The 13,964-nt window shown below is 38.8% G+C and overlaps 1 protein-coding gene across 5 annotated transcripts in view; it reads left to right on the forward strand.

Annotated features, from left to right (window-relative positions):
* Positions 1-4,107: 4,107 nt before the first annotated feature.
* The window catches only part of ULK4 (unc-51 like kinase 4), a 497,440-nt gene continuing 487,583 nt past the window's right edge, over positions 4,108-13,964 (forward strand). For 2 of the 5 annotated variants that reach the window (XM_045530714.1, XM_045530715.1), the window contains exons 1-2: positions 4,108-4,319; positions 10,781-10,963. In XM_045530714.1, the coding sequence (XP_045386670.1) occupies positions 10,826-10,963 (138 nt within the window). In that variant the 5' untranslated portion in view covers positions 4,108-4,319; positions 10,781-10,825. Of the gene's footprint in view, positions 4,320-10,604; positions 10,649-10,780; positions 10,964-13,964 lie in introns of all 5 variants that reach the window. The other 3 variants (XM_045530712.1, XM_045530713.1, XM_045530711.1) reach the window with 3 other exon arrangements.

The following is a 13,964-nucleotide window of genomic DNA, read 5'->3' on the forward strand; positions in this document are numbered from 1 at the left end:
AATAAAATTTGTATGCTTTTCTCCTGTCAATATTTCTTTTGTCAGTTCAATTCACAGGGCCCAGTCACAGAGCTTATGAGACCAGAGGAAAATTTCTCCCCTTCTACACTGTCAGGTATGTGAGGGGAAGTAGGCACAGATGTGAATAGGATGTGCTAGAAATAAGATGAGAAGGGACCAAGCCTTAAAGAATATGCTGTGAGAACAGACCAAAAATATGATTTTCCTGAAAATCCAGCCCACCCTGGAATTGATATAGTATATGCAATGGATGCATTAATTTTGTTATTAAAGGAAAAAACATTCCAAAATGCCATAAATTTTAAGGGCTCTTAGGTTGTTATAAGGGGGAAAATCCCATCCAACAGGGAGGTAGTGTCTGGCTTCTCACACTAATACACTGGTGCCGGAGAGATGATCATGCTCCTTCCAAGGACTTCCAGAGTAATGAACAGCATTAGTTCTGAGGCTCCCAGACTTCAGTTTCTGCCTCCAGGAGAATCCATTCTCTGAGCCTGTGTAACCTGAGAGCGGAGACCCCATGCCATCATGGCAAGCTTGTGTGCCTGGCTCTGTGGGGATTTACAACCTGGAAGAGCACCATGGAAACTATCTCGTGTCCTCTGAATTTATGCCCCTGGCTAGTGGATTTTTTTTCCCCTTCTAATTCATTCATTTATGTTTTTATCTTTAGTAATGCTTGCCTTCTATTTCTTCGGTGATCATTTTGTTATTTTTCTAAGTTTACTATCCTTGAATTAAACCCAGAAAGTAATTGGCAAATCCACAATCATAATGAGCAACTTCAAAACACCTTTCTCAGGAACTGTCAGAGCAAGTAGGACAAAACAACATAAAAAGAAAGTTTGGAAGATGTGAACATGTCAGCCACTAACCTTGAAAATATGCATATGAAATTTTGAACCCAACAGGTAAGAAAAATACCTTCCTCTTTTTAAACACCTGTGGAACATTTAAAAATAGTAGCCATTCATTACACCACAAAGAAAATTTCAATAAGTTCCAAAATCCAAATAACAAAATCTATCCAACTGCTAATTAAAAAACTACAACTTTTAAATATCTCTTGGATTAAAAATAAAATGCAAACTATGGTGCATTTATATCTTTGGAGGTATTAATTGTAATTTTTGAAGTTTTAAAAAGTTTGCTTTCTCATTGTGTTTGCTTCCTTTGAGTTATTGGTTTGCTTATTTTATTTTTTTTAAGAGATGTGGTCTTGCTTTGTTGCCCAGGCCTGAGTGTAGTTTGTTTGTTTGCTTTTATCTCTTTCATGTAAGTCTTTCTTCACATATCTTGATATTTCTGACTATGTGTTCACATGTAAGAGTAAAGCACTAAAAGGCTGATTCAGTGGGGTTTTTTGCACATTTTGGCGGTTTATTAGTGAAAGTCATTTTGTGGTAATAAGGCAGTGAGGTAATTTTTGAAAAAATGACATCTATAAGCATAGTTTCCTTTTATTGGGAGAGTTTTCCTCTTGCCAGATGTTAGTATTATTTCTTGTTCAAATGTCTTTTCCCAACAAATAATATTCCAATCTTTTGACCAGAGATTAGAAGACTAGCTGCCATCATTCTTTGCAGGAAAGGAGGCTAAGGAAAGGCTTCATGATTCAAAAGGCAGATTTTCATTCTCCACTGCCCCAGTTCTTTTGTTCATGTTGCTTAGAAAATATTAATATTTCCATGTTTTATCTTGAAGGCAAAAGCCACTGCAGGAAGACACTGCCCTTGGTGGTAAGGTCTATGGGTAGTGCAGATGGAATTCCTTTCATCCATTATCAAGATGAAGATTAAATGCCCCACGACTCACATGTTAGTGGCTGAGTTAGGTTTGCTTCTGCTATGGACTGTCTTCTTATCTGAAGCCAAGTGCTATCTGTGTACCAAAAATGCTGCTGATTTTCCATCTGATGATGGTTCACTTCCTTGCTCTTAAGCCCTTAGGGTTTCAATCTCAGTCCAGTCGTTTCAGTGAGGTTTTAGAAGGCTTTGTGGTAAATTCACATGGTCAGTTCTTCATCCTGAATCTTAAATCCAAATTATTTTGTGGGGACAATCATAGCCCTTGCTGGGGGTCTTGGTTTTGCTCCCCTCTAAGTGGAAGTGGAATGTCTTTCTTAGGGGCCACACTGAGCACCTCTGAAGTCCTTTAGAGCCTCCAAAATAAGTATTTTTTTGTTCTAACTCCTCTCCAGGATCCAAGTGAATTTTATTAATTTGTTTTCTCTTTCCCTCATAAAAATTTTTGAGTATTTTTACATGCATTATCATTATTATTCACATACACTTCTTTGTAGGAAGAAAATAAAGATTTTTTTTTTCTCCTTTGCAACATCTAACACGGTGCTTTGCCTAAAGAAGGAAATTTCCATGTGGTTGAATCAAGACATTCTTTATGATCATCTAGAGGTGGGGAAGATGAGGCATTATGTGTTCCTGAGAGGAGGAAGTTGCCTGAGAAACTCAGCATTTGATATCCTTCATGTCAGATTCCCTCTTATAAACTATAATGAGAATGAAAATTTAAAATTGAGGTTAAAGTAATGGACATTCTAAAAGCACTCAGCAATTTAAGCAATTCAAAACATGTTTCAGCTCTGTCCTACTCAAGAACCTTATTGGCACTCAACTCTTTTTGAAATTGAACAAATGCCTGTCAAGGTCTAATCTTTGGGCCAGAAGTGGTCACTGAGTAGAGTCCATGTTTTTCTAGTTTGTCTTTTGTGATATTGTCTTATAATTATCTATAGCAGGAGTTCTTAAATTTTTCTGAGTCAATGGCATCTTTGAGAATCTGATTAAACCCATGTACCCTTAAGCCAGAAAAATGCACATGCATACAAAATTTTAACTGTTAACAGGTTCATGTATTGCCTGAAAGCATCCAAGGAACCTAGGCTAAGCAGTCTCAGGATGTGATATTGTTTCTGACATTAACTCATAGGATATTTATCACAACTCAGAATAAAGTGATATTTCATCGTTTTATGTCTTCATTAATTTCAGAGTAGTCCATGAGGAAACTTTTCCATACCAATACTGTTAAACACACACAACTGATAATAATGGATACTATAAGATCCTTGAGAAGGCAGGAAGGGTCAGAAAGAAAAGGATATGATTCACCTGACATCAGAACAGTTTCTCTAGGTAGTGGTTTGCAAAATGTGGTCTTAAACAAGCAACATCGGCATCACCTGGTAACTAGTAGAAATGCAAAATTGTAGGCCTCATCTAGATCTACAGAATAAGGAGTTCTGTGGGCTGAGCCAGAAATCTGTTTGAACAGGCGCTCCAGATGATTCTGATGCTTAAGTTTGAAAACCACTGCGCTAACGAGGCTAATGCGAGGAAGCTGAATGGAGGAGCTGGTTCTAACGCGTCAGGTGGTTGGAATTTGCCGGCACGGAGCTCTGAAAGTCATTAACAAGCAACTAGAGATCAGAGGATCTGGTATGTTTCCTCCACTACAAGGAAGATAATTCACAGCTTTCTCGTTTCTAAAGGGTGAGGAACCCGAGACACCCGCTTCAGAGCCAGACTATGTCACCACGTCCCCCTGAGCTCCCGAAGGACTCTAGAAAGGAAAGAATGGAAGAAAACAGAGGAGGATAGTGGGGGCGGCAAGAGAAGAAATCACAAGGGCCAAGGGCTCCACAGCCCGCAACTCTATCCAGCCAGAGCCGCTCTCGCGGTCCGACACTCCCAGCGCCCCGTTAGGATTGTGGGTTTTTTTTTTTTTTCTTTTTGTAGGCTTGAAGTGAGGTCCGTCTCGGCCCCACTTCCGGCCCCTAGCCAATAGGAACCGAAACGCTCAGCCAATTAGCGCCCTGCATTCCTTCCGGCGTTTCGCGCGCTTCCATGGAGACGGAACGGGCGAATCCGAACACGAGGGGCCGCTGTGAGTCCCGCCTCCCTCCCGTACTTTCCGCTCGGGTCGCGGGCCGGTAGGCGGGGCCTGAGGCCGGCCGCGAAGCCCTCGCAGGGGCGGAAGGAACGCTCGCAGACCCTCACTTCCGGGCCCCAACCAATAAGAGCGGAAACTGCTCAGCCACTCAGCGCCTTGCGCTCCTTCCGGCGTCCTGGGCGCTGTCCTGGAGACAGGGCGGGCGAGTCCAAGCGCGGAGGGGTGCTGGATCCCGCCGGGCCGGACGCTGCTTCCGCGCAGCTCGCTTTGCTTCCCCGCTTTCCCCCGTTCGTCGGCCTGTGGAGCTGACCCGAGGCGGAGGCCCAGAGGAGCGCACCGCGGGAGCAGTCAAGCGGAGTAGCTGCTTCTCCAGACCGAGCGATCAGGTGCGTGGCAGTGGCGGTTTTAGTAGCCCGGGTCTAGGTTCGTCTCCGTCGGCGGACACTGCAGAGAGCGTAGGCGTAGGGGCCCGCCCGGCGGCCCTGATCCTTCTGTCCGTGGACCCCATGCTCCTTGCACTCCCCTCGAGTTGGCCTTACTCTGCGGGCCCTGCTTTGCGCTAGCGTTAAAGTAAAACCCTACCCAGTTTTTTTCGGGCATTGGTTCAGGGCACACGGGACGCCTCTTCCAGGACCCAGGTGAAGCGGAGATTAGGGGTGCTCGTGTTCCTTGGCTTGGGAGACGCGATTTATGAACGCCACCTCTTAAAACCCAGAGGGGGCCGCGGCTTCACCCCCCGGGAGCGCTTCCCGGGCTCCAAGCCGGCCTCGCAGACCGATGTGCCAGGACGGAGCGAGGCTGTGGATGCTGCCAGTTCGCTGGCCAGGAGCTGCCTGGGGAACGAACGGCAGGTGATCACATGGCGACTCCGGGGCTGCAGTTAGTGGCGTCTGTAAAAAGCCGCGAGGAGCAGCACCTGTAGAGCGCTTAGCATAGTGCTCGCCGCCGTTTACGTCCCAGCAAAAGTTGCTTTGGCCGGCCGTTCGCAGAGTTGAGCGTGCGTCAAAGTCACTATAGTGTGTGTATTAACACACATTTTTGGGCCCTGCCTCCGGAATTTCTGATTCTGTACATCTGGGGCGGGGCCGAGAATTTGCAATTCTCATTTCCCAGGTGATGCTGCTTGCTGGTGCGGGAGTCAGCGATCTTGACCAAGGTGGGAGTGATTGAGGGGAGGGTTGCAGTCTTGACCTGCGTACTTGTATCACCTGGCCTATATCAGTTTGTCGAATGTAGCACCTGCCCCCTGAATCTTAAGTGCCTCATTTGCACGTGTGTGATTTGCTCTGCTTTCTGGCTTCTTAGATCCTAAGGCGAACTTGTAGATTACATGCAACTCAAAAGGCGCACCACGTTTTTAGAAAACCAGGAAGAATAAACTGTGCTTTCTGGGAAAGCACGCTTGAGTGAGAAAACTATTAAAAGTTAGGAAGTGATGACTGTGAAAGTGAGGGGAATGGTTACTTAGGGGATCAGGAGGGATTGTGATTGAGGTAGGCTGATGGAGGGGCAAGGTGCTATTTCCTGATGTGGGTGGTGAATATGTGTGTCACTTACGATAATTCATTACCCTATATATTTATTTTGTAGGGTTTTCTGTATTTGTGTTTTATTTGACAATTAAGAGGTAACAGATTTTTAAAAAAGCATATTAGGAAGTCTTCAAAGGGGAACATCTTTGGACTGAGTAAAAAAGAATCTTAGTCATAGAATTTCAGACTTGAAAGATAACTTAGAAAATCATCTGACCTCTTTTTTTTTTTTTTTTTTTTTTTTGAGACCGGGTCTCGTTCACCTGGGCTAGAGTGCAGTGGTGTGATCATAGTTCACTGCAGCCTCCAACTCCTGGGCTCGGGGATCCTCCTGCCTCAGCCTCCCCAAGTAGCTAGGACTACAGGCGTGAGGCAGTGCTCCCTGCCTCCAATTCTTATTTTATCCTAGGAAAATTGAGCCCAGAGAGAAGTGCTTGAAAGTAACAAACCATCCGTATCTAAGCAGGTTTGTAATTGATGTGTTTTGTTCATTTCAAACTGGCTGCTGTGATCAGATGTAGCTACTCAGTAAAGGTTGAGGAAATGAAAGATTCTACTTGATTTTTTTTCCCTTGGTGGCCGGAAACCTTATTTTCAAGAAATCAGTCATATTACATAAAAACTTATTTCATCATCTTGTCCTGATGTAGCTTAATGTAGCCAATTTGTGAATGTTTAATTAAGGCTTTTGTTTGTTTTTTTTCCCTGACTTAGTAGGTTTTCCATCTATTACAATATATTATCAGTTTAATCTTATTTTGGTTATATTACTGTGTATTATTGACCTCTTGCCACATAATTACTCCAGTTAAGTCTACATTTTGGTGGATCGGGACTCGGGATTGGTTCTTTTTAATGAATACGTTTTAGAGAGGAGAGGAATATAAAAGAAACTTCGGAAAACTGTCCTTAAAGGAAATGTATATTAATCTGTGCCTTTTTGGCTTTCCATTTATTTAAATTCAAAATTCTCCATATCTACTTAGAATTCTTAAAATTTCTGTGCTAATAATCTGGTTTCTTCTGATTTGATCTAGACAGTAGGTTTATAATCCAAATAACTGCATGTAATTCCTAGCCTGCAAATTTTTATGTAGAATTTTTCCCATTTTGCAGTAAGTTTTAATTTCACTGGAAGACGGAATCATAGAATTAGTGTTATTGCTAGATTCTTTGAACACTGGTTCTATATATCAGGACAGGTGTCAGCAAACTACTGCTCATGGGCCAACTCTGGCTCTTGGCCTGTTTTTATATGGCTTACAACTGAAGAATGGTTTTAATTCCTTAATATGGTTTGGAAAAACATCAAAAGAATTATATTTTGTTATGTGTGAAAATCATATGAAATTTCAATTTTATTGTTTATAAATTTTTAATGGAACCCAGCTGTGCCCATTTACTTGTCTCTGGATGCTTTACTGGTTTAACAGCAGAGTTGTGAGTAGTTGCAACAGTGAACATAAGGCCTGCAAAGCCTAAAATGTTTTACAGAAAAAACCTAAAGTTTTACAGAAAAAAATTTTCAACACCTGCGCTAGAACAATCTTGGAATTTTTTTCATCTGTAAAATAAATTTTCTTATTCTCTTTGCACCTTATTTAAGCCCCATTTCCCTTAGTTTAGTCTTAAATTCTTTTCAGCTGTAGGTAGCCAGTTTTCTCAAATTTTTTGACGTCTTTAAAATTTTGGCAAAATACACATAACATAAAATTTACCATCTTAACCTTTTTTGAGGATACAGTTCAGTAGTGGTTGAGTATAGTCAGATTGTTACGTACTAATCTCTGTAACTCTTTTCTTCTTGCAAAACTGAAACTCAGCCCATTAAACAACTCCCCATTCTTCCTTTTTCTTACCCCCCTGGCAATTGCCATTCTACTTTCTGTCTTTATGAATTTTACTACTCTAGGTGTTGAGCCTAAAAATACTGATTTATAGAAATGCCTCCTATATTTTTAGAGACAAGATTTGATTTCAGAAGTCAAGCAAGGCTTTGCCTTAAAGGAAAATATAAACATGTTAGTTCACATATCAAAAGCTGCCTCGCCTCAGGAGGGCGTCTCAGTGGTCAGTAACAGCTACATTTAGTTGTAATCTGGGCCTTATGGCTCTCACCTGTTTTAAAAGACAAAGCAGGTCTTGCCTAGAGCCATAGGTTGCCAGAACTGATCAACAAAGACACCTCCCGGGGAGGAGAACTGATTATAAAATATGCTGAGAGCTGATTAAACAGATATATTGCCCGAGCTGGGCCCAGATGAACTATGCGTTTAAAATAAACAAAATAAGACACAACTCATGTTGACTTCTGAAATCTGTTTTAACTCAAAACAACCAGCGCCATGATGTCTCTGTTTACTAAAGTAATAACTGTATCATAAACCTAAAAGTTTACCCTAAAAAATTTAACTCATTATTTACCTAAATAGAGTTAGTTAAATAATCTATAGTAACCTGTTAGAAGACTTTTGACCCTGAACCAAACTATCTATCATTGTATAAACGGCAACGGGAGCCTATATCTGCCCTACAAGTACCTATGTAAAAGTTCAGTCTTTGTTACATCTCCACGGGAAAAAATTATAATCTTCCGGATACCTTCCTTTGTCTGTCTTCATAAACCTTTACTTTATAAACTATATCTTTGGGTCTACATATTATTTTTTATTTCTATTTCCTACTATTTTTTCATCCTTATGCGATGACCCCTGCCTGAGGGATGCGAACAACCCCTTTGTGGAGAACATAACTAACTCCCCGCATCTAGGTACCTCTTACAAGTGGAATCATACAGTATTTGTCTTTTTGTGACTGGCTTATTTTACTTAGCATAATGTTGTCAGGGTTCATCTGTGTTGTAGTATGTGTGAAAATTTCTTTCCTTTTAAAGGCTGAATAATATTCCTGTGTTTGTGTGTATACATATACTGCATTTTCCTTGTCCGTTTATCTGTTGATGGGCACTTGGATTGCTTCTGCCTTGTGGCTTTCGTGAATAATGCTTCTATGAACATAGGTGTACAAAGATCTCCTTGAGACCTGCTTTAAATTCTTTTGGATACATACTCAGAAGTGGAATTACTGGATCTTATGATAATTCTATTTGTTTTGAGCCATACTATTTTTCATAGCTGCTATGCTATTTTGCATTCTTCACCAACAGTACACAAGAGTTCTAATTTCTGTGCATCCTCACTGACATTTGTTTTCTATGTTTTGTTTTTATTTTTATAGTAGACATTCTAATGAGTGTGAGAGTATCTCATTGTGGTTTTGATTTGCTTTTCCCTAAACCTTAGTGATCCTGAGCAGCATCTTTTCATGTACTGCTGACAATTTGTGGTTTTTTTTTTTTTTTTTTTTTTTGAGAAATGACTGTTCAAATCCTTTGGTCATTTTTGAATTGGGTTGTTTTTTGTTGTTGGATTGTGGGAATTCTTCCCCCCCCCCACCATGGGAATTCTTTGTGTTGTAGATATTAATCTCTTATTGGATATATGATTTGTAAGTATTTTCTCCCATTCTGTGGGTTGCCTTTCCACTGTGTTGATAATGCCTCTTGATGCACAGAAATCTTAAATTTTAATGTAATCCACTTTCTTCTTTTGTTGCCTGTGCTTTTGGTGTCTAGCTTATAGCCGTTTTTTGAAAAATTAAGATATAATTCACTTCTTTAAAATTTACAATTCAGTGGTTTTTAGCCTCCAAAATGCTCCAAAATCTGAAACTTTGAGTGCCAACATGATGCTCAAAGGAAATGCTCAGGAAACATTTTGAATTTGGAATACTCAACTGGTAAGTATAATGCAAATATTCCAAAATCCAAAAAAATTCAAAATCGGAAACACTTCTTGTCCCAAGCATTTTGCATAAGGGACATTTAACCTGTATATTTACCCAGTTGTGCAATCATCATCACCACTATTAAATTCCAGTACATTTCATCACCGCAAGAGAAACCCTATACCCATTAACTTAATTGCTTTTTTTTTTTTTTACATTTTCTGTTTCAAAGATTTTGCTGGAAGTTCTGATTTACTGTACATTTGGATACTATATGAAACACAGACTTTTTAAAGAGGATATCTTATGGCTTGGATAATTTGTGAAAAATTTTCTTTCTTTTTTAAAAAAAATTTTGATTCTAATTTAGTCAAATGGAAAGAGTAACAAAGGTAAATTAATATCTTTCCCCAGCTTTATTGAGATATGATCCACAAATAATAATTATATATATTTAAGGTATACAACATGTTTTGATAATGGATACATTGTGGGTTTCTGGGAAGTTTTCTATAGTCTAACATGTATAATTCTTCCAAAGATATGCCAGTGTATGAAAGATTGTTCTTAGTTGAGTGAATACTTTGATTATATTGTTGTAAATTTGTTGGTTAAGGCATCAATTCCACTATTTTAATTCAATTCTAAATAAAATCTAGTCTGATAAGATTGTATCAAGTCCTTATTCATGAAAATTAAAGGGTTATGTTGGCCAAGAAAATGAATTAATTTAACTACTTATACCTTAGATGAAGGATGAAGTGCCTGGTTTAAAAAAGAAAATCTTGATTTAGAACAGGAGTTGATAAGCATTTTCTATTATATAAATGGCCAGATAGTAAATATTTTAGGGTTTGTGCAGCCCATAGGGTGTCTGTCATGATATTCAACTCTGCCACGATAGCAGCCATAGGCAATATATAAATGAATGAGTATGGCTATGTACCAATTAGATTGTACTTACTAAAGCAGGCAGCAGGTGTGATTTGGCCTATAAGCCAGTATTTTGCTGACCTGACTTTCAATTATATTTGGATGGACTCTTACAATCTCTGTGGATTAAATGGAAATATTATCATTCCATATTTATTTACTCAGTAAAGTGTTTTCACATATATTTTCTTAATTTGCTTTTCATGATTTATAAGGTTTAGGTGGGGCATATACAGATGTGCTTGCCATTGTAACAGAAGTAAGAAAGATATTGAGACACAGTGGCTAAAATGTAATTCATACTCTGATTTTGTTACTTGTGTTTGAAATAGCTATTTTCACTTTTTTTTTTAAAGATATTGTTGATAGGAAGTTGAATATTGGTCTGTGAATTGTTTCTTTTATTTATTTTTCCCTTAGCTTTGTTCACCCTATAAAAAGATCGACACTAGTATCCAACACTTGTAAGTGAATTTTCTGAGTTTATAGAATTATTAGATTTATTTACATATTAAATATCCTAGGCTAATTATCCTAGGCTAATTAATTATCCAACTGACTTACACTTATAAGTGTCATTTTTGTTTACTTTTTAGGAGCTAGAGATGCTATTTTATCATCTGTGAGAAGTTGGCCCAGAGATGGAAAACTTTATTCTCTATGAGGAGATTGGCAGAGGAGGCAAGACTGTTGTCTATAAAGGGCGACGGAAGGGAACAATCAATTTCGTAGCTATTCTTTGTACTGATAAGTGCAAGAGGCCTGAAATAACCAACTGGGTAAGTGAAGTGTGTTTCCTCTGGGAAAGACAGCTACGATCAGGTAGAAAAGGTAGCATGGAAGCAGAAGCCATTGAACTCACTATATCAAACACCACATTTTCAATCTGAAATGGCTGAATCAGTTTGGTGCCACCAGTCTTGAATAATGACTAATAAACATATTTAAATAATCACTAACTTAGGTTTTTGGTTTTTTGGCACAAGTCAGCAAAACCATATTCTATATTAGATTATTTACTTTTAAAATTCAGTGTGTGAATATGAAGATTTCCAAGGAAGGACATTGTATGAGAGTGACTTGAAGTAGCTGTGTCATTTTAGAGCCTAGGCTTCTTGGATCATTCCTAGCTTTTTTAAAAAAAATTACAAAATATACATAACATAACATTTACCACTTTAACGGTTTTTAATTGTACAGCTCAATGGTAAGTACGTTCATACTGCTGTGTAACCGTCATCGCCATCTGTCTCCAGAACGCTTTTCACCTTGTAAAACTGAAAGTCTGTACCCCTTAAACTGTAACTCCTCATTTCTTCTTCCTCCATCTTTTGGCAACTATCCTTCTACTTTTCATCTCTATGATTTTAACTACTCTAGGGGTATCTCCTATAAGTGGTATCATACAGTATTTGTCTTTCTGTGACTGGCTTACTTAATAGTGTAATGTCCTCAAGGTTTATCCATGTTGTAGCATATCAGAATTTCCTCCTTTTTAAGGCTGAATTATATTCCATTGTATGTACCTGCCACATTTTGCTTATCCATTCATGTGTCAGTGGACACTTGAGTTGCCTCCATGATTCAGCTATTGTGAATAATGCTGCTGTGAATATGTAGGTACAAATATCTCTTTGAGATCCTGCTTTGAGTTCTTTTGGGTATACCTAAAAGTGAAATTGCTGGATCCTATGGGAATCCTATTTTTAATTTTTTTTTGAAACGGGGTCTTTCTATGTTGCCCAGGTTGGTCTCAACTTCTGGGCTCAAGTGATCCTCCCACCTCAGCCTCCTGAGTAGCTGAGACTACAGGTGTGCCACTCCATCTGGCTCATTTTTAATAATTTGGAGACCTGCCATACTGTTTTACACAGCAGCTTTACCATCTTAACATTCTAACCCAACAGTTCACAAGGGTTCTAATTTCTCCACATCCTCATCAACACTTGTTATTTTCTGGTTTTTTTTTCATAGTAATCAATCCTAATGGATGTGAGGTGGTATCTCATTGTTTTGATTTGCATTTCCCTAATGACTAGTGATGTTGAGCATATTTCTTGTGCTTATTGACAATTTGTATATCTTTTTTGGAGAAATGTTTATTCTTTTGACCATTTCCTTAAGTCCTTCACCCATTTTCTAGTCTGGTTGTTTGTTTTGTTGAGTTTGTTGATATCTTAAGACTGCTAAGTCTTCCAATTTATGAGCATGGGATATTTTTCCATTTCTTTATGTCTTTTCAAAATTTCTTTCAGCAGTGTTTTGTAGTTTTTGTTGTATAAATCATTCACCTTTTCAGTTAATTCTTATGTATTCTTTTTGATGCTATTATAAATAGAGTTTTCTTAATTTCCTTTATAGGATGTACATTTGTTAGTATATAGAAATTCAACTGATTTTTGAGTGTTGGCTTTGTATTCTGCTACTTTGCTAAATTTGTTTTAGTTATGACAGTATTTTTGTAGAATCTTTAGTGTTTTCTACATATAAAATCAGTTATATCATTTGTAAACAGATAATTTTACTTCTTCCTTTCCAATTTGGATGCCATTTCTTTCTTTTTCCTGCCTAATTGCTCTAGCTAGGACTTTCAGTACTATGTTGACTAGAAGTGGTGAAAGCAGGCATTCTTGCCTGTAGCTCATTATCTTAGAGGAAAGGCTTGAGTCTTTCAAAATTGCATGATGTTTGCTTTGGATTTTTCATATACAACTTTCATTATATTGAGATAGATTCTTTCTGCTCCTAGTTTGTGGAGTGTTGTTTTATGAAGGGTGTTGAATTTTGCCAAGGGCTTTTTCTGCATTGACTGAGATGATCATGTGGATTTTTTTTTCATTCTGTTAATGTCATATATTACATGGATATATATTTTTTTGTATCTTGAATCATATTTGTGTTTCAGGAATAAATCCCACTGGGTCATGGGGTATAGTCCTTTCAGTAAACTTTTGAATTCAGTTTGCTAGTATTTTGTTGAGGGACATACCTAGCTTTAAGTAAGATAATATGAGGCACTTAGTGTAGTGCCTGGCGTTTGGTAAGCACTTTCTTATGCATCTTATTTGGTGGTCACCAATGTAACAAGAAATATCTAGAGAATAGAGAGTGAGAGGGAAATATCTAGAACTAGAAGCAGTTGGGAAGAGGGATGTGGGGTCATATGTGGGAAAGAAGGATGAGGCGAGGTAGAGCCGTGTACAAGATTTTTAATGGATATGGAAAGGCTACTGTTTTGTCTGCCTTGCTCCTGATTCATAGATCCCAGGGAAGCCTCTGTGTTTTCCAAGATTCATTCACTCACTTCAACAGTGTTGAGTATCCGCTATTTTAGAGGGCAGGATGATCTGTTACAGACAAATCCTGTCTTTGTGAGCTTATAGTCTGGTAAGAGAGGGGAGATAGGGGATCAAGGTATGTACAAGCTCTTCATTCCCTGTCTTCTAAGGTCTCTTAGTCTTGAAACTCCTGTGCCCAGACCTAGCAGAAGCATTTCAACTCTATTTTCCTTTGCAGGAGTTCATCTTTGGCTACTATTTATTTTCTTTAAATTTTTGTTTTTTTTTTTTCTTTAGAAACAGGGTCTTGCTCTTTTGCCCAGGCTGGAATGCAGTGATGTCATCATAGCTCACTGTAACCTTGAACTCCTGGGCTCAAAGGATCTTCCTGCCTCAGCCTCTCAAGTAGCTGGGCCTGTAGGCATGTGACACCACGCCTGGCTAATTTTAAAGTTTTTTGTAGAGACGGAGTCTCACTATGTTGCTCAGGCCGGTCTTGAAC

The sequence above is a fragment of the Lemur catta genome, chromosome 18 (assembly GCF_020740605.2).
Source record: "Lemur catta isolate mLemCat1 chromosome 18, mLemCat1.pri, whole genome shotgun sequence".
In the NCBI taxonomy this organism is placed as follows: Eukaryota; Metazoa; Chordata; class Mammalia; order Primates; family Lemuridae; genus Lemur; species Lemur catta.